The sequence below is a fragment of the Lissotriton vulgaris genome, chromosome 2_1 (assembly GCF_964263255.1).
Source record: "Lissotriton vulgaris chromosome 2_1, aLisVul1.2, whole genome shotgun sequence".
Classification (NCBI taxonomy): Eukaryota; Metazoa; Chordata; class Amphibia; order Caudata; family Salamandridae; genus Lissotriton; species Lissotriton vulgaris.
In genome coordinates this window covers 1,283,304,344-1,283,325,604 of record NC_141687.1, presented here as the reverse complement: position 1 = coordinate 1,283,325,604, position 21,261 = coordinate 1,283,304,344, and the positions used below count along the sequence as shown (strand labels likewise).

Genomic DNA, 21,261 nt, shown 5'->3' with positions numbered 1-21,261 from the left:
AAATCTTAACTGTAAGGTTTTGTAAGGAATGTACAATATTCTTCATGATAGTCCACACCATTTTACATGATTCACAGATGAGGTTCTTGTCCAACCAAAAGTTTCTGAGCTACATTCTCCTGTGATTGTCCGGCCAAGCCCAAGATATTTAATGAACCAGATGCAGAGTCACAGCCTGGTTGTAAGGTTCTCCAGTTTACTTACAACCTCTACATCATTTTGTAGGGACAGAACATCAGCCTTTCCATGTCAATTGCCTGGTCAATAGGTGATGGCATAAGCAAAACGAGAAAAGAATAGTTCCACCAGACATAAGTAGCACTATCACATTTTGTACTGGTAGTATCCAAATGTTGTTTATGGTCAGTCCAAACAATGATTTTATGCCAGGCCCGTTCCGAATGACACCTCCAATGGATAAAGGCTTCTTTGATGGCTAGAAACTCTCTATTATATATAGTAATATTTTTCTCCGTATTTATCAGAGTTCTTAAATAATGCTCTGCAGGGTGTAACGCCTCTATTTCAGTATCTCTCTAGGACAGAACTGCCCCAGTACCAACCAAAGAGAAATCAGCCTCTGCCACAAAGGACAGTAAGTGGTTAGAGCGTCACAATGCACCTGCAGACGTCTCGAGAAGAACTGGAGAAACAGTAAAACCCCGGAAGATCACACCACCTACAAGAACACCATGACGGAATACCAAGTACGCATCAGATCTACCAAAAGGACCTTCATCCAGTACAAGATCCTCGCCAACTCCAGTAACTCCAAGGAATTCTTCAACGTCATCCAGGAATTCACCAAACCCCCCAGAGAAACCGCGGACCTCACCCCCTCCCAGGACCTCTGCAACCAGCTCAGCTCCTACTTCCATCTAAAATCAAGGACATCTACAACAACTTCAATGACCAGATACCTGACTCTGAAACCACTCCCTCCACCAGCAATGCCAGCCAGCCCACCATCTCCTCCTGGACCTCAGTCACCACCGAAGACACTGCATCGACCGTGAAAGGCATTCACTCAGGAGCACCCACGGACCCCTGCCCCCTCACATCTTCCACAGAGCTGCAGACACCATCGCTCCGGAACTACCACGCACCATCAACACCACCTTTGAAACCGGCATTTCCCCGATTACTGGAAACGCGCAGAGGTCAGACCCCCTACTCAAGAAGCCTTCAGCAGATCCCACGGACCTCAAGAACTACCGACCCATCTTCCTCCTCCCCTTCGCAGCCAAAGTCACAGAGAAGACTGTCCACGTCCAAGTTACAAAATTCATCAAAGAAAACTGCATCCTCGACCTCTCCCAATCAGGATTCCGTAGCAACCACAGCACGAGACCGCTCTACTCGCTGCCACAGACGACATCCGCACCCTCCTCGACCAACGGCATACCACGGCCCTGATCCTACTCGACCTCTTTGCAGCATTCAACACCGTCTGCCACCGCACACTCACCATCAGGCTCCACGGCGCCTGCATACGGGGACTTGCCTCGAATGGCTCCGCTCCTTCCTCACCAGCACAACCCAAGAAATCAGTCTACCACCCTTTCTCTCAGAACCCACATCAATCAACTGCGGAGTACCTTAAGGATTGTCGCTCAGCCCCACGTGCTTCAACATCTACATGGCCCCCCTCGCCGTCATCGTCGGACAGCATGGACTCAGCATAGTATCCTGTGCCGACAACACCCAGCTCATCCTCTCCCTCACCAAGGACAGCATCACCACCAGATTCAACTTCCAAGAAGGAATAAAGGACGTCTCATCCTGGATGAACAGCAGCTACTTGAAGCTCAGCTAGGAGAAGACAGAGGTCCTAGTCCTCATCCAATGCACCTCTGCATAGGACAACACCTAGTGGCCTACCGCCCTCGGCCACCACCCCATGGACCACGCCTGTAACCTCGTTTTGGTACTGGACTCCTCCCTCTCCATGACTGACAGGTAAACACCGTCGCCTCCACCTGCTTCAACACCCTCCTCACCCTCCGAAAGACCTTCAAATGGATCCCCCGAATCAAGGAACACAGTCGCCGATGCACTCATAACCAGCAGACTGGACTATGGAAACACCTTCTACGCCGAGATCAACACGTCTCTGATCTGTAGGCCCCAGACCATACAGAACACCGCAGTCAGACTCGTCCTCGGCACGGCATCCCTGAACACGAACACATCACCCAATACCTGGCTAACCTCCACTGGCTCTCCGTTGAGAAGACAGTAACCTTCAAGATATTCACCCACTCCTACAAATGCCTCCACAACACCGGACCCCAATATCTTAATGACAATCTCTTTCCACGCACCCAAGAGGAACCTCCGATCCACTGCCCTCGCTGCGCTGAACCCGAGCGCATCCACAGAGCAAGAACAGGTGCGAGAACCTTCTCCTACATCGCATTCCAGAGTGGAATGAGCTCCCTATCAACATCAGACGTGCCCCCACCCTGAACATCTTCAGGAAGAGCCTCAAGACCTGGCTCTTCAACTAACCAGAGCTGCTCCCCCCCCCCCCCCCCCAACCCAGAGCCTTGAGACCTTCTAGTCTTTTTTCTATTAAATTTAAATGAATAAAACCTTCTACTTGTTCAGAACCCCAGTCACATTTTACCCCATTCTTGGTCAGTTGTAGAAGAGGTCTGAAATACTAGAAATATCTGTATTGGATTGCCGACAAAATTGGCAAAGCTGATGAATCTCCTAATTTCCTAATCACTTTTCGGAGTGGGCCACTCCAGGAGTGCTTACACCTTAATGGGACCCATAGCCAAACAATCAGCAGAAATGTAGTACCACAAAAATGGGATGTTTGATACATGAAACAAACATTTTTCTGCTTTGGAGTAGTGTGAATGCTATCACAAACTAGTAAATACTTCATTTATGTGGCTTCGATGTACCTCAAGAGTTTAAGCATATATCAGAATATCTTTGAGATAAACTACCATATACACTTCCAGAATTTCTCAAAGCTGTCTTTCATAAAATGCTGGAAGACAGATGGGGAATTACATAGACCAAATGGCATAGCAAGGTACTTGATTTGTCCATAACGAGTATTGAATGCTGTTTTCCATTTATACCCAACACATATCCATACCTAATAATATACTCTCCTGAGATCTAGTCTAGAAAAATCTTGGCAGTTTTCTCTTGATCGTTGAGAGAAACGGGGTAAGGCCTTCTTTTGGTGATGGCATTCATTTCTCTGAGTAATTAAGACCACGTATTAATTACAGTCACATTTTTGCGAAGAAAAGAGGAGCCTCTGAGGAGATATGGAGTGCTAAATGAAGCCTTTCTCTAGGTTTTCCTGTAGATATATATTCATAGTACTTAGGTTTCTGTTACCCTTAGTGGGTAGATTCTGGAATGTGATGACTTCTCCAGCATTAAATCAGTTATGAAATGGTAATCACGATGTGATGGAAGGATTTCTGCTGCTTTTTTCTGAAACATAGGAGAATACAGTGAAAGAAATATTGTTTTTCTATTTTATTTTTAATCTTTCCTTCAGTCTCCTCTGGATTCAGTTGTAGAGCAAAACAATTTAAAGGTTGTACATATTCCGATTGCACATTGGTAAAACAATGTTCCTTGCAGTATTTCGAGTTGAGGCATATCTGTAGTAGTCTAATCACCTGTGGTTTCAGGTTTTCTTGCTCTATGCAGCTGTATACTTCATGATATCCAGTTTAGAGTCCGACTCCTTGTCCTCCCTTTTCAATGCAAAGCTTCGTAACAGTAGGGTGCTGAGGGAGAACAAGCTGTAGAGGAGGAGTGCAATGTCATGGAGTTAGCTTCTTGTCTTGCGTGTGCCGTACTGTCAACTCGCGCTTCCTGTGTGCCACTCAAAGCACCGACTTGCTGATTATTTGTCTGTACCCCTTCCACCACTAGATTGCTGCCAGTGTTCTGTTTTCAGGTATCCTCATTGGATCATCCCCCGGCATAGTCTGTCATCATGGGAAAACTCAAAACATCTAAAATGGCTGCCTTCTTTTCTTGTGCTGTCTGATTTCTCAGACGTGACTTGGAAGAGGAGGAGGAGGCAGAGTAGGAAAAGTACTAGACCATACCCTGTTGCTAGAATGGGTGATTTGGTATTTCAGTCTCTCATGGAGTTTTTCATATTCCACTCTGAATCTCTTTTGTGCATTTGCTGGCATCCACATACTAATAGCGGAATATCACCCATTGGTTAGCATCTAACTTGTTTTTTTTGGTTCTCTTAATCGCATTCTAAAATTATGTAAGTGCTCTATTTCTAAGGTATGTACTTCTTGAAAGTACTTATCCAATCCTTGTTAGTGAGCCTAAGCCACTATTTTACATTATTTTCCCATGCTGGTGGTACATCACATGGACAAGAACTCTTTTAGCTGGTGTTTTCACTTATTTCAACTTTTCTACCCCCTTTTCCTAACTGTTTTCTTATTCACAACTAGGAAAACATTAAGGTGTCCTCAGCTTTGTGCCCAAGCTCATCCCATAGAGGTGAGGCTAAAGGGCAAGCGAGGAAAGAAAAGCTATTTACCATCCATTCTCATGTAAGGAGGGAGAAAGTAAAGTTGTTTTTCATCTGTCTGCTGGCTTTCTTGCTTGTGAAATCCCCCAGTCCTAGCCGGTCGAGGCTTGCGGAGTTCCAAGACGGCTGGACCAGTGTTCCTCTTTCATTCACACATTCATATTCTAAGAGCTGTGTGCTATGTGTTCTAGAGATTCCTTTTCTTCCTTCCCCTCTTGCACCTTTTACTAGAGCTTCCTGCTTTATACTTTGGAGTCCACTTACACTTCTAACTCCTCGTATCCCGTAACACCCACAATACTGACCCAAGCTGTTTAATCCCGTAGTTAACTGCACGGGTAACAATTTTCAAAATTCTTTTCAAATCTTTAGTCCATAAATACAATCTGACTTCTATTTTATAGATTTTCAAAGGATGCTAGTACTGTCTGCCCTGATTGAGGAGTCGAACATCTGGCCAGACTCCACCCTAGTTCCTCACCACCGACCATGACCCCCGGCCTCTTTGGGAGATCCTCCATCTTCACTTTGGCTCCTGGTGTCATTGTGCGGGGTCCGATCCAGCACTACTTCCCACGTCAGGCTACGTGTAGGCACTTCCAAAGTGGCAGATCTGGAAAAGAAATCCCCCCCCCCCCCACACTCACCAATTCGAAGTCTATAAAGGTTTATTAACAAAAGGAAATTGTATTTGTGAATCACAGGAATGGGGAGACCAGAGGATCCTCCAGCACCACAAATGAGGATTCGCTGCAAAAGGAGACTAAAGACATACATTTAAAGGATTTTGTTCACAGGGCTGCAATGGAGGCCATGCAATGGAATTAAAACAAAGGTGTTAACAGGAGCAGCATTCTGAAGGCATGAGAAAGTATGAAAACAGCCTACAAAAGATACGGAAACGTACATGTTTGCTGTTGAGGAATCTAATCCGAAATCTCTCGCTTTAAATGTCAAACATGGAAATGCTGCTTTGCCTGTCATACAGGGCTTCACCTTGACCAGAAAGATGATTGCAGTAGTTCGAAGTTGCAGTAATGCCAATTTTTTTAAATCTTACATAAGTTAAAGAGTGCCAATAATGCACTTTAACACCTGAAGGTCTCCTATCGCTTAGGTTAGTGAAAACGGACTTACTGACCAACAGTTAATTAAAATAATGCAAGAACAGTAGTCTTTTCTGAAACCCAGACAAGAAGAGATGTTTTATTTCAGAGGCAGAGAATTCCAAACTTTTTGTGCTTAGTCTGAGAAGCCTCGACCTCTAAACCAGGCCTCATGGAATCCTGAGACACACAAGAGAATCTATGAGGTAGGACGGAGAGATTTTGATGGCCCATATCTGATTAAATCATTCACAATAAATGTACGAGTTGAGATTTGGAATCAGTGGTGAGCAAGGTAGATAGTTTGTAAGACAGATCAAGCCTTAATAAAAAGCCCCTGTGGGCTTTAATTGTGTAAGTATTATGGCAGAAACAGGGAGGGGCATTTGCCACTGCACTTGGGGCTTGATTTATGAATGGACTGAAGATAGGAGAGGAATGAAGGCTCAATACCTAAATACATTTTACAGTAACCATGGGTCCAAAAGAAGGGCTCAGTCCCTAAGGCTTTCAACGTTGACAAACAGGGGAAGTAGGCAGAGACTGCATTTTCAAACATCCAGTAATTTTTTTAAATCTCATAGGTTCTACGGCAATGAATTACAGTTGGTTGACCACCAGGTAATTTTAATCATAAAAAAACAAAAATGTCGATCTGTTACAGGAAAAAACATCTCCATAAATGCCCCGCCTGCCAGGAGCCCATACATCCAAGTTTGCTAGTTAATCTGAGTGGCGCTGACGCAAGGATGAAGCCTGCCACCACTTGTGAGTAAGGGTCTTGCATCCTGTTTATAGGACCACCATCTAGATTTGTCAGGCTTCCATTATTCACTCTTTATGCAGTAAGGTTTGCAAACTTTATAGTTTGTTACTGTAACCAAGCCTGGAGCCAAAGATATCACTGATTCCAGCACACCAACTGGATTCAGTGAGCACCTGGAAAATATGGAAGAACTTTCTCAGATTAGTGCACAACAATGTAACTGCCACAACTTGGTTGTCCTAAAGATAAGAAATCAAATTTCATCCTAAGACTTTGCAGAGTTTGATTTTTCGAGTTGCGTGCCAAAATCGTGTCACACCCTCCTCAAGCCTGCATCAAACACCAAAAGACAAGCCCTCACGTGGAACCCTCAAGGGCTAAGGGGAAGAGGTAGGTCATGAAACACCTTGTGTTGAGGACTCGAGGCTGACTGCAAGGAGTTGGGTTACCCCTGGAGTCAGATTGGAGGAAAATCCCAGGACACAGATGGCTTGAGAGTCATGGTTGACGGCCTATACTCAAGGAGGGGCAATAGCTGTAAGTAAGTACCAAAATCAAAAAGGCCACAGAGATACAATCGTGAGGTGTTTCTACCTGTAATCGGAATATCTGTTGTATCTGTATTTAATTTTAACAGTGGGTGTTTATCCAAGTTCTAACAGCAGGAAGTCAGTACTTTAAGTAGGAGTCGTCAGTGGAGTAATGTTTGATCTAAATAACACTGGAATGTTAGGTGCCTAAATATATAAAGTGAGGCCAAGATGGCAAATGAGGGCTGGTAGGGGCCTTCGTTATAAATTAAATAAGTAAGGAAAAAGCACACAGCCTTGGTGCATTTTGTGAGAAAATTTACAAATCGACTAAGTAAATGGTTAAAGTAATACTCTGTACCAGTGCTTAATTTGTAAACAAAGAAGTTCCAGGGTCATTGTCAAGAGCCACTGCAGCTTGCACCACCCATTGTTCCCACTAGCACTGTCAATGACAATATTAGCACTACTAGCCATCAAACTCTTACAACCTGACACTCCAGTCTCTAAATATACATTAAATCGACTAATACATACCTACCAAGCTATTCTTATAGCTTTAGGTGCAGATGATAGTGATATTAATGTCTATTTAGTTATTAAACTATAGCTGTTGTGCTCCTCAAAAAATAAGACGAACAGCGCCACCATGTGGCAGGCTGTCATAAGAGTCAGTATTGATAATAAAGGGCTGGTGCTATGCACTGGAAACTACGGGCTCAAATTAAGCACTGCTCTAACCCTATCCGTCAAATACCGATAGAACCATTTTAACACAGTACCTGTAAAGTTAGTTAATTAATTAAGAGTTTATGCTCAACAGTGTCAGAGTATCTGACTGATGTGATACAATCAGTGCATGGACACCGTGACATCTGCAGCCATTCAAAGTTCATTCTAGACTGCAGAGGTCATCGCCTCTTTACTAAATGGGAGTGAACGCTTGAGCACTGTCCAAAATGCAGTGCTTCCTGACAGAGGAACTGACAACTTTGGCCATGTGCACTTTCAGAAATGTGATCACTGTTAGCAAAAGAATAATCGGGAAAAGACTGGAGATATCTAGTGGATCCAGGCTTCTGCTTAAGCATAATGGATCTACTTAAGACCCATCCATCTTTAGCAGATCTAGGATTGCTCCAGACTTATGCGAAGCATTAAGGATCTCTCTGAAGGAAGGCGTCAACACTCGGGGGACAATAGAAGAGCCAGGGTTGTACTGTAACATCAGCTGGTGAGTACCTGAAAGCTTTAGTGGTTCAGCGCATTATTAGTATACTTAAGAGCTGTCGTATCGGTGACAAGAGGCTTTCAAGATGGTTTCTTCCATTTTTTTAATCATTAGTAGAGACAAAATAGGTTACTAGATCATTACAAAACTGTTGAAAATAGTTATCCAAGTTAGGGAATGTGACAAAGCTGGAAATCTCATTCAGGATCTCAAAGAGTTCTTGTTGCTTATTGTCAGCAGGGGTAATGCTATTAGAGCAAGAGCTGTGCCAGGTAGACTTGATTTAAAAAAAAAACTATATATTTTCATAGAGTACTTTTTATATTCTGATTTATTTGTAGAGCTGTAGTCATGTCTGTCTCCACATTCTAACCTTTTTGGTTTCTTTTTTAAATGGGTGTTGGGCCTCGTCAAATCTGGTTGTTGACTATGTTTTTTTAAAGCTGCTTTCTTGCAGGAGGAAATACATTGTCTAGGGTGGCAGAATTTTTTTTCACAGATATTTTTCAGTGACCTCATGTTTGGAAAAGACCTTGTTAAATACGTTGTCTAAAACTTAGTCAAGGGATGTCCTTCACCAGTTCTGTGTCGATTTAGTTATTAATAGAGCTGCACCAGTTTATATCAAAAGCAATGACGAAATCAGATTATGGTCAGACCACCCAGACGGAGTAATATTATTGGACATTGTTTAGACCCTAGGCAATAATCTGATCCATAATATGACTCACCTCATGCGTTGCACAGTTTACATTTTTGAATGAAATTCAATAGTAGATTACATCACCTTCATTGCTTTTGTCATCCAGTTGACCAGAGTTGTGTACAAAAGATGTAACTGGTGTCATCAGTCAGTGAACACTCTGACTATTGTTTTATCTAAGTTTCTGTAACAAATACAATATCTAAATCTAGCTTTACAAAGAGATTGTAAATATCAATAGTGTGATTGGGAAGTGAGTTTGCGTTAATTAACGCTGCTGTCAGATAATTAGCAATGGGGAATACTGATTAATAGAACGTTGACGTTGCGAAGAACAGCAACAATATTCAGGGATTTTAAAAGGCAAATTTTATTTTCTGGTAAAGAATGTTGCTTATCGTAGGGAGATCCTAAATAAAAGTTTGAGTATCTAGGTTCAATCGTAGACATCAGTTCAAGACACTGGAGTACAAATCCACAAGCATTTGTGGCTTCCACCAAGTGCTGGCGGGCACAGTTGAACTTGTCTTTAGCATGCCTTTGACAAACACTCGTTTAAAAAAAAAAGAAAGGCACCCCCCCCCCCGTTAGCAATAAAAATCGACCGCCGAAATTAACAGGGGTTACTAAACTTGAGATGGCCTCCACCCAAGAAATAGACCAGGAAAGGGAGGAAGGAAGCGTGATGGTCAATGGCCAAGAAGAATTCTGAATGGGAGGAGAAGTGAGAAAGAAAAGCAGTAAGCACAAGGTTGGAAATATCTGATAGAGACATCTAGCCGCAGATTCCTTAACTTAGAATATCCCCAGGCGTGAGACTGGATCCGGAAATGTTATGCAGTAGCACCTATGCGCACTGAGGGACAGCGCCACACGACCCCGCCCTGACGTCGTCCACGTACTTGACGTCAGCTAGGTCATAAAAGTCCCTCCCGTCGCACTGACGCCAGTTTCCTTCTTTTCCGCATGCAACGCGGATCCGGAGTGAGCCGTTCCTCTGGCCTGTTTTCAGTCCTTCTTTTTGACGCTTTGCATCAGGAACAGTGTGCGATGCCTTCCGTCTTTAAAACCAGTAATTCCTGTTCGCGGCAGATGTCCGCGACTAACACGTATCTTATTTGTATGTGGTGTCTGGGCCAACACCCTGACTCCACGGACTGCGAAGCCTGCCAACACGTGAAGCCGAAGTCTCGGCAGGAGCGCCGTATGAAGCTTCTCTCTGCACGGCTGTCCCGGTCAGAGTCTTTCTCCCTAAGGTCTCTTAATCGCCGGTAGGTCCCTCTACTGTCTGGTTCCGCCGTCGATCGCCCTCTGGGGTCCGGGGCTGTCGCTCGCCACCTGGTAAGTCGAAGTGCTTGTCGCCCAGGTCTTCGACCTCCCCTTCTTCTGATGTCAGGGGTACTGGTTCCCTGAACATTCCGGACGTGCGCTCCCAACAGTCGCCCCCTTTCTATCCGCACTTTCCGGGTGTGGGGACGACTCGGGCCCAGATGAAGGTTTATGCCGCAGCTCTGCAGGCCTCCCTTGGGTCCTCTCCCGTTCCTGGGACGTCCTCGGAGTCTCCACTTCTTGTGGAATCTCCGATGGCCAATTGAGTCTTTGCCCCCCAGGAATGTCGGAGATGTGGTGTCAGGGCGCGGCCCAGCTGGGTCCCCCTCTACGACCCACAGCGCCTCTGCAGCACAACATAGCCCCGCTGGGCTCCCTGTGGCGTCGCAGGTGGTTGCGGGTGCTCATAGCCTTGCTTTGACCACACCCGGGCTTCCGGGCAGGTGGCCGTCTGGCCGGTGCCGTTTCGGTGCCGAAGGCTTGACCCTCCGCCTCTGCTTCTTTCTCCGGAGTCGGAGCCTGTCATGGATGAGGCAGAGTCGGCGCCGAAAGCTTGCCTCGCCGGCTCCGATGCCTTCTCCTTCTTCGGAAGGGAAGCTTGTCATAGTTTTGGTGCCGGATGGCGCTGACTCGATACCAGATGCAGCCGAGTTGGCGACTGACGAGGCACGATCGGTGCCGGCACGCATGGTTTTGGTGCCGTGTCGATGCCGGGTTGTGGACTCTTCTCTAGAAGCCTCTTGAGAGAGTTTGGCGCTGCCCTCACGCCAGGTGTCGCCGGAATTATTGTTGCCAGTGCCCCCCTTGGAATTTGTGGAACCTCCTCAGGAGCTCCCAGATCCGACAGGCTCTTCACCTCCCGAGGAGCCCCATCAGGATCCTCATTCTTCCATGGTGCTTTCGCTTCCTGATACGCAGGGGTTTGTGTTGCAGACTGCCTTTCCTTCCCTGCCTCCACTAATGCTTCCTCCCTCTCGGGAGTCCAGATTGCTTGAGTCATGGGGTAGGAACATCTTTGCATCCACTAGTGCAGCCCTACGGTCCTTAAATATAGTGTGTGTTTTGGCTCTGGCTACCTCTGCCCTGTGTGACTGCAGAGTCTTTGCTTTCTGCCACCTCTGAAGGTGCTCGCGTTGATCTCCTTCATCTCCTCCGGGTTGGCCGTGACCTTGCAGGATCCACAATCCACTCAGCCTTATATACTACAGATTCTTCGGGCCGAGCTATGGCGGGTTCTGTTGCCTTAAGCCGTCACGCTTGGTTGCAAGATAGCATCTTCCCTGAAAATATCCGGGAGCGACTGGTTGACTTACTCTTTGATGGGGTTTTGCTGTTTGATGCTCACGCTGATTCGACGGTTAACCGGCTGCTTGCGGGCTTTCGTCCTCCCACTTAGGTCTTCTTAGGCCTTCTTAGGCCTGTCTTCCGTGGTGGTACTTTTTAATTTCGCATCCTTTAGATGCGCTCTGTGATTAACATGAGCAGTGAGCCTTACGTCTTCTTTTTCTGTGGTCAAGGGTGATTACCCTTTTTTTGGCATCCCTTGGATGCGTTTTGCTTTGAGCTGGCTGTTGGCCTGCTGTGGCTGTGTTCCACAGGTTGCTGTGTCTGGTCCTCTGACTGTGGTATTTAGGTGGTGGTTCAGCTCGGTAATGTCATAAGTCTCAGAACTCATGTTCACGGGTTCGGTTTGTTACTGCGCTCTTTTGGCTTGGCTTTATTGCCCTAAGAGGTGTTCCCCATTGTTTGGGGAATGCATACTCCATGTGGGGTAATTTTATGCTATTATATAGCTCTGCTTATCCCACCTGGACCTGGAGATCCTGTGGGCTCCATCCGTCGCTTGGTGGTCCGTTGTACGGTGTTTTATGTTTTTCCCTGGTGCCATCTTCTTACGCCATGGTCATCCTGCCTTTTGCCTGTTCCGCCTCCTTAGGAGGTTTCATGATCTCCTCTTCAAAAGCGGCTCCTACCTGCCCTTACTGTACTAGGTATGATCCGGTATGGACATGTTTATGCTCCTGGCTAGTTCTGTCTCTACCTATTTATATGTTTATACATTTATGTATATTTGCCGGTTGCCTTGGTATTACTCTTCCTACTTCGCCACCCCTTTTCGAGGCTGCAAGGTCTGGACCAATATCTCCATGTGCTGGGGAGCTTTTCTGAGTTGTTGCAAGTTACCCATAGGTTCCTCCTTGCTTCTGCTTCCTGGGATAATTTGACAAATGCTCCCTTTTTGGTGTTCAACACTGTACTCTCTCTCTCTCCCTCTACATAAGCTCCCTTTTTGGTGTTCGACACTGTACTCTCTCTCTATCTCTCTCTTTCTCTCCCCCCCGTTATATGGCTCATGCCGTTCTACCTGTCATTTTTATACAGGTATGTAGTAGCGCCATTCCGGCATTTTTAGGATATCTACCATTCCGTTATTTCTGCTCTTCAGAGCTGCTTGGGTTGCTGTCTGGCTGTTCCGCCACTGCCTCCCCCCTTTATCCGTCACTCTATTGCCGGATCGGATGCTTGGCGCTTTCTGTTGTTCTGTCGCAGACCCACCTCCCCTTTGGGGTATGGCTGTGATATCTATTCTAAGTTAAGGAATCTGCGGCTAGATGTCTCTATCAGATGTACGATGTATCTGGTAGAGACGTTGTCTAGCCGCAGATTCCTTAAAGCCCACCCAGACTCCCCATTCTGCAAGTTTCTTGCCCAGTGGGTTCTCCACTGGCCCTCTTTTACAGTTGGCATTGGTTTTTCTCTCATGGGTACTCTAATTGTTGCGTCCCTTTGAGAGTTGCTATAATGCGGCTAACTCCCTCTTAGGAGTTTGTTACCTTAATACAGCTGACTCCCTCGCAAGGGTTTCTTACCTGTAAAACGATGCCTTTTCTTTAACCTTCTCCAGGAGATTCATCTTCTTTTTCTTCTCTTCTCCTGCTGCCTTCCCTCCCTCCCGCCTTCTCTATTGACTCAGGGTTCTGGTGTCCTCCACAGTCGTCTTCTTTGGGGATCTGATGACCTCTGTTTCAGACCTCCATTACTATAGTGGCAGTGCCAGTCTTTTCATACCTTCCTGCGGTGGACTATTGTTTTCCCTGTGCACCGTTCTTGCTAGACGACACAGACACAGTTCTACATGGTACTAACAGTCTATTTCTTTCTGTTATTCTGCATGATAATTATAGTCTATTTCTGTCTGTTGAGATACTCTTCCCTTGTTCGCAATTGGGAAGGGTCTTTGCTTAGCTGGCGGGGTTCCTTCCCACAGCTTTTTCACTTATATGTAGGCAGTGTCTAATTCTGTCTTTTACGATGATTCTTGCACCATCCTCCTTCTTTCTTCACGGATTTTTCATCCTTTGCACGCTATTCCCATACTTTGACAGTTTTTGTTGGTGGCTCTGCGTTGTGCCGCGGAAAAGTTTCTCAGACGAAAACTGAGGTTAGTGCGCCAGGAGTGACTTATGACCTCGCTGAAGTCACATGCGTGGCCGACTCCAGGGCGGGGTCGTGTGGCGCCGTCCCCAGGCGCGCAGAGGTGCTGCTGCAAAAAAAATTCAGATCCAGTCTCACGCCTGGGGATATTCTAAGTTAAGGAATCTGCGGCTAGACAACGTCTCTACCAGATACATCGTTACCGAAGGTAAGTAACTCATACATTTAGAACGTAAGCTATCTTGCCTAGATAGAGCTAAGTATACATAGAAAAACAGGAGGAATATCTAAAATGAAAAGCAAATAAAGGAAAGATTTCAAATGAACACTGTACTAGTGCAAAAATGTAAAAACAGCACAACCAAAAATCAACCACTAACAAAATCTTCAACTAGTTTCTGCTGTAACATTTTTCGCTGTGTATAGCAGATATTTCTTTTGCTCAGTTTGATGAACCTCTATTTACATTGCAGCGATGAAGGATTGTCAGTTAATCTCAAATATCTTCTGTCTTGTTCCTACCTCTGGTTCATTCTCTCCCTTTCTCTATCTATTCACTTTGTTCATTACTTTTAGTGCTTCTCTGTGTCTGCATTACTCCTTCTATCTGACAGCCTCTCTATTGCAGGTAATATCCAACCTGCAGAAGCAGATTTCAGAATCCAAGCGTGCTGAAGATCCAACACCTGAGACTGTTCATCTGGTTCATAAGAAAATGCAGCATTTGTCAGACTATGAACGGGATGTAAGTGTTGTGTATCAGGCGATATCTCAGATTGAAGGTTGGAGCTGGTAAACCACTGAGCTGTTCTGTGAGTGTGGGTGGAGAACACTTTGTCGGGGGGTGAGGGGAAGGGGTAACAGGATAGTCTACACCACTCTGGCACCCACGACTGATCCATTCATATATGTCAGTCATGGACAGGTGCCCACCACTGATGACTCTAGTCGTCTGCAATAGACTTTAAAGGCTACCACAAGTTCTGGTGAGTGAGGTGTAAGACGCAACTCCAAAACCTTGGCAATGCGTCCTCTCCCTAACTTGTAACTTCTCTCCCTTCTTGCAGCTGAGTGATCTATTGCAGGAAAAACGTAAAGAGGTGGAGGAGGAGCATGAGAGGCGGCTAGGCAGACTGACGGAAGAGCACAATCATGTTCTGCAGCGGTGCAGAGACCAGTATGAAGAAGAGGTAAACCTGTTGAAAAATGGCCTTTACTTTATGCATATGGCACTTTCAGCTACAATCATGCACAAATATTGGTATGAAAAGGTCCCTTTCTGTGCTCAGAAGTGGGTTAAAAGAATATTGCATAGTCGCATCACTGATGATGATGGGAGGGTGCTGCATTGACCATGCTGACAGCCTATTTGTTGCCCAGCTTGTAGGCTAGATTCCATGGGTACACTGGTAAGTTCCGCTTTGATGAGCATGCTCGTAGAATGGATTTCAATGGACTTTCTTCAATCATATAAGTGATGGCCACATTTGGAGAATCCATTATGATTTGCTTACCATTAGGACTTTCCCAATGGGCGCAGTTAGGATACTGTGGGATGACTATGCGGATTGACCCAATGACGATAAGATAGCTGTGCCTGACAGGTAATAGATATCGAACCTCATTGAACGAGTTCCCTCTCAGTGCTTGCCTTCTTGTGATCACTTGTTGGAGGTGTGTTGTATCTTTTGACTTCTAGATTTGCTTCTGCAGGAAAGAAAAGAGAGGGCTAGGCTGTTGGAGAAGCGACAGGACGAATGGAAGCGCTTGACAAGTAACCACGAGCGTGAGCTGGTAACACTCAGGGAGGACCTAGAGGGGCGCCTGGAGGAGGTCCGAAAGAGCTACCAGGAAAAGGTACAGAGGGTCATTGTTCTTCGGAGATAACCAAGGAGATGGGTCCTGTCAACTTGCTTTTTAGTACTGCTCTTTCCTTATAGGGGAGAATTTGTATCCTTAGGTGAGAACAGTGCTATTCTCTGGCTAAGCATTGGTACTCTACCCATCGGTCCAGGGGGAGGGTGTTCTTGGTAAAAGAGCGGAAACAAATCAGTTTCTATTCAGTTGAGTATCTGGGACTCTACTCACACGGGAATAGGCTTTCATCTCAGGGGGTGGGTTTTCATCTTAGTAGAGTAGTGGGGCACTTTCGTCTGCATATTTGGCAGACTGTTGTTAACAGGTGCAAGATTGTGGGAGCTCCCACCCCCTGAAGGGATCTTGTGCCGTATGGTATCCATCATTGCCTAGTAATGTAATTTCCTTTTTGGCCATGAAGTAGGTGCCCTTCACCCAATCCTGCATTTCTTATGTTCACCAAACTTTCTCACAGGAAAGAAAAATACAGGATCTGGATGAGCAGCTGGAGTTAAGAAGCAAGGAACTGAAGATGAAAAGCGCTCAGCTGAATAGCAAGGTGAGCGATTAGTTCTCTGAATTAGGTACTATGTGGCCTTGTATTGCACTGCAAAGACAATTTTAGTGGAATCTTTCTGGCTGAAATATTTTGAGGGTTGGTTACTTCACGATAGCCTTGTCGCTGAATGGTTGCTGCCAGTGGGAAACCAAAGGTTGGACACTTAAAGCAGGTTGATCCCACTGGATCTTTAGAGATTTCTTGCTGAAGATGTTCTAATTCACAACGCAGAATGTAACTTGGTCGTTTTTTCAGAGTTGGTTGGAGCTTTGACTGGGATTAGGCTGAAATCCAATCTGACACCATGGAACAACTGTTTGGATACTTTTTCCCACAGACCCCCTGAAGATCTGGATGAAACATTTTACAGAGTTTTCCCATTTATTTATTGTGCCAAAACAACTACACAAGTACCCTTCTAAAGCCAGCAGGACCTTCGAGAAAGGCACTCGGAGACTCTCAGGGTGTCAGGCAGGGGCCAACAGCAAATTCCAGTCCTGATTCAGTTGCAACTAGTCAGGCATTTCCAGGAAAAGGCTTCTTGCACCTTGCCTTGTTGTGTCCCTGTAGCCACACGGGCCAACCAGCTGACTGTTGGAGTGAACTTCTTTGTCTTGGGTACAAAAGAGAGCAGGTCCAGTCCTTCAGGGCTCCTCAGAGGTCACAGACCGCAGGTCTAGTACTATTCTGATCTTCTGCAGGTGCAGTATGTGTTCTGAGGAGGTGCCTTGTAGTGCTGCATGTATGCCTGGCACTACCTAGTGGGTAGGAGTGACTCCTGGTCACTTTCTAACCAATGGTGAAAATGTTCCAAGGGGCAACTGACCTACCCTTTCAGCATAGCTTGTTTGCCTTACTGCAGACAATCCCACAGTGCCCCTCACTCTCAAAATCCAAGATGGGGTGAACCTTCTCCCAGTGTGCCCACCCAAAGGTGTAGTCGGGGTAATGGGCGGTCCTACTTCTCTGTGGTCAATAAAAACTGGTTCTGTTTTTTTTTTTTGCCCCACTGGGTTTGGGGCCAGACTGACTAGGGGGGACAATAGCTGGGGCATTTCTAAAAGTGTCATCCAAGTTACTTGTAAAAAGGAAGGCTCCTTTGAAGTAAATTACATTCCTGGGCCCACCCGAAATGGTCTTCCTGCCAGGGGAAGAAAACACCTTCTCCCTCTCAGGCAATTCTCTCTTCTTTTGGAGCAGATTTCACTCCTAATTCCGGCCAAGAACAGATTTGTGCGTTTGCTAGATATTTAATACAAATTAGCCTCCAGCAGCTTCAGGCAGAGTAAAGGTAACTTTCTAAAAGTTAAATTTCCAATGTATTTAGTAAATACCGTCTGTACCATTAGAGTGGATATTTATTATATAAATAAGTCTCTGAACGGAGTCCATAGCTGGTATAGGTCCAACATTGTAGATTAAAGTGTATAATCCATACTTTGACTTTTACTATGTACCAGTTAAAAATACGACTAGTGATAATGTCATTTTGGGTTTGGTTTCTGGAGAAACATGCCATTTCTAATTTCACATATGCCCTGCTCTTAAATATTATGCACCCTAATGTGTGGGTAGCAAGGGTTGTTTAGGGGTGGCCTATTTAATATTTAAAATCAGGTTATCCTGCCTGCCCGAAGTATAATTATGACAAGACTGGGTAATAGGGTTCAAGGTGCTGCCGTCAGGCTACACAGGGTAGGCCTGAGGCCATGTTTCCACTGCCACTATAGTAGGTGGTACAATTGGTGCAGCATTTAACTTCCCATGTCAGGGGTGTATATCTGTACAGTGTACTGTGCCTTCTAGGAAAGCTAAATGTGCCAAATGGGTATTTAAGCCAATTTCAACATGTGTTTTAGGGGTCAGAGCATGTGCACTGGATGATAGTGTCCCAGTGTTGGAGTCCAAGATTACCAGCAGGTGAGTCGCAAAAAGAATGAAAAAACTAGGGGTGGATCCCAAAAAGCAGTCTCTTTGCAACACATGTAATATGCAAACACTGAAGAAAGATGTCTGGGATAGGACAGCATCCCTGATTGCATTAACCCACGTTGATGTTTTGCACCCTCCAAAGAATGAGCCACAGCACTGTTACAAAATACAACAAGCATTTGCAATGCAATAGGTCTCGCAATAGGAAAGTTTGAGCTATTGGTTTTGTAATTGACAATATTTTTATGTTGTAAATAGAAGCATGGAGCCGGGTATAATTTAGTTTGTTTTATTCAAGATAGATTTCAGGTCATGTCATCAAGATTGTAATAATAAAAGACCCACCAGGAGTGACCTGCTTGTCACTCAGCCTGCCTGGTTCCAACTGCCAGTTGTCACCAGGCTAAGCCCCCAACACTCCATGATGTCACCAAAGGTTCTAGTGGTAACATCATGTGAATGACAATGAAATTCCACAGGCAGAAAAGAGACAGGCTAAATACAACACATCTCCTTTCTTTATGGAAATCAAAAAGATAAAATTAGAATAGGTAAAATTAGCTTCGATGTACCCCTCCATATAAAAGTACACAGTACACTAAAAGTACACAGTACATTCTAAAAGATAGATCATTGAGACTAGAGTACACATGGATTGTAAAAGTACATAACACACATTCTAAAGATAGAGTTACTAACACATCCCAAACAGTTACTAACACAACCCAAACACAACTCGTCCCAAACACAACTAGTCCCAAGTCCCATCCCCTTTCCTTGGGAAACACAAACACAAATTGATTTTGTGACAAAAATGGAGCCCACTTTGCTCCGTAACGGAGTACTTCTCTCCCCGTGAACCACACCTTGGAGTAGCCATTGCTCCGCCCCCAATGTTCTAATGGGGTACTCACCGGGGTACAACTCTCCCCGTGACCCACACCTTGGAGTAACCATTGCTCCGCCCCCAATTTTCTAATGGGGTACTCACCACCCTTAAATCTTAATAAAAAAAAACATTCTACACCGTAACGGGGTACAACTCTCCCCGTGAATTTACCCTGGAGTTGCCATTGCTCCGCCCCCAATTTCCTAATGGGGTACTCACCACCCTTAACTCTTAATAAAAAACACTCTATACCGTAACGGGGTACAACTCTCCCCGCGAACCACACCTTGGAGTAGCCATTGCTCTGACCCCAATTTTCTATATAGTCCCAAACACTAGAACACATATAGTCCCAAGAACCTCACCCTGTGAACTTCAAAAATAACCTCCATCTAGAAAAGAAAATCAAGCAAAAATGCAACAGGGTAACACACTGAATTATAGCCAACTACGCCTCCCCAAAAACACAATATTTTGTCACTCACTACACACTTGCCATTCACCACACGTGAAGAAAAAACTTGCACGGGCACTCACCACCCCAAAAACAGATTCACCATTAACCCTACACGAACCACGAGACAAACATCACAATGACCAGCATAGTAATGCAAGAGAAAGTCTCGTGCTCCGGTGAGCACCCGAGGCTATCTTCTACTTTGAATGTAAAATTGTTCTCCAAATGCCAGCTGCATTATCCCATGTAGTATCAGCGTTGAGAAGTACCTCTTCAGTGTGCATTAACCCATGTTGCACTAGTATTGTAATGTACCTTTACTGTTCACGCCCCTACAATCTCCACTCTTCGCGACTTTTCACAGCAGACAATTTCTCCAACGGTCCCGTTCATCCCACGAAGTCACATCTCAATGGTCATTCTCCCTCCAAGGCTCCTCCGTAAAATGATATCAGCCCAAGATGGCGGCACGCATACCGCGTCGCACCGGGTGGCTCTGGGCACGCCTCTGCTGCCAAGCGTGAAAGCGCAGCACAATAAGAAGTCACAAGGAGCTGAAAAGCGAAGGTAGGCCTCTCACATTACTCGCGCACCTCTATTTCAAATATGAAGATGACAGTTAAACATTTGGGATTGCGCAGTTGAAATTATGTTGGTTAAATCACGCACAAAGTATGGGATGACTTGTTCTCCACATGACTCCGGTCAGCCTCTGAATCACAGGCACAAAGTGTCGTTCCGATTTCCACTTTGCAAGGCTCACAATCCAAACGGCCTCGAAATTACAGCACTGCGAATTAGACTAGATGCTTGTACTGCAGCATATCCTCACACAGTGCTGAGTGCCAAAAACGGTGTCTTGTTCGACTAAACCTTGCCTCAGACGCTTGATCACATTAACTATCATATTCTTGAATAGCAGACCAAAAGCGCATGCTGATTTAACGGCACATCCGCCTCCCAATCACTTTAGCACGCAGTTTTAAACTCGAGTATCAATGCAGCAAGCTCTTCCTTTTTCTGCTGTATATTCTCACTCACAATAATTTTCACCAACTTTGCCACAATATTGAACTCAAGCAGACTAACACCCTGGGTTTGCAGACCGTCCTGATAACGAAGGACACTGGTGGGACTTACTAGGGTGCATGTCTTGTCTTCTTTTAAGTTTCAAACTTTCTCTAATTTTCCTGAAAGTTCTTTTAACACACAGGCCCTTCTACTTTAATAAGTTCCTTAATACTTGCTTTTCCTTTACGCTGTAGGTTCTTAATTTCTTATTCCCGTCGTCTGCACGCTGTAAATCCGCTCCAAATTGTCCCAAAGTCGCCAAAAATGTTGTAAATACAAGTCTGGAGCCGGGTATAATTTAGGTTGTTTTATTCAAGATAGATTTCAGGTCATGTCATCAAGATGGTAATAATAAAAGACCCACCAGGAGTGACCTGCTTGTCACTAAGCCTGCCTGGTTCCAACTGCCAGTTGTCACCAGGCTAAGCCCCCAACACTCCATGATGTCACCAAATGTTCTAGTGGTGACATCATGTGAATGACAATGAAATCCCACAGGCAGAAAAGAGACGGGCTAAATACAACATTTTATTTATGTGTTTGTTTTGAAAATAGAGTAATTGATAGTTTTGTCATTTACAATGCCTATACTTTTAACTTTTGGAAATGTGACACCTATAGCATTTGTAAAGCAACATGTTTTGTTTTTATGTGACTTATATGTATTGATATTACTAATTGATATCTTCATTTTTGTAAATAATTAATACTTAAATAAAAGTTATTGTAATTTTTAATGGCAATAGTTTAAACTTTTGTAAGTAACTTTTGTGAAGATTATGTTCAGTGTATTTTATTGTGACGAAAATCCAAGAACAGACGTGAAATATTAACATGTTTTTGTTAAATT

General features: G+C 44.9%; 1 protein-coding gene across 5 annotated transcripts in view; it reads left to right on the top strand.

The window, feature by feature from the left end:
* CEP164 (centrosomal protein 164) overlaps positions 1 to 21,261 on the top strand; it is a 459,099-nt gene that overhangs the window by 311,172 nt on the left and 126,666 nt on the right. For all 5 annotated transcript variants that reach the window (XM_086957031.1, XM_086957028.1, XM_086957030.1 and 2 more), the window contains 4 exons: positions 14,275 to 14,391; positions 14,714 to 14,836; positions 15,360 to 15,503; positions 15,979 to 16,062. In XM_086957031.1, the coding sequence (XP_086813157.1) occupies positions 14,275 to 14,391; positions 14,714 to 14,836; positions 15,360 to 15,503; positions 15,979 to 16,062 (468 nt within the window). The remainder of the gene's footprint in view (positions 1 to 14,274; positions 14,392 to 14,713; positions 14,837 to 15,359; positions 15,504 to 15,978; positions 16,063 to 21,261) is intronic.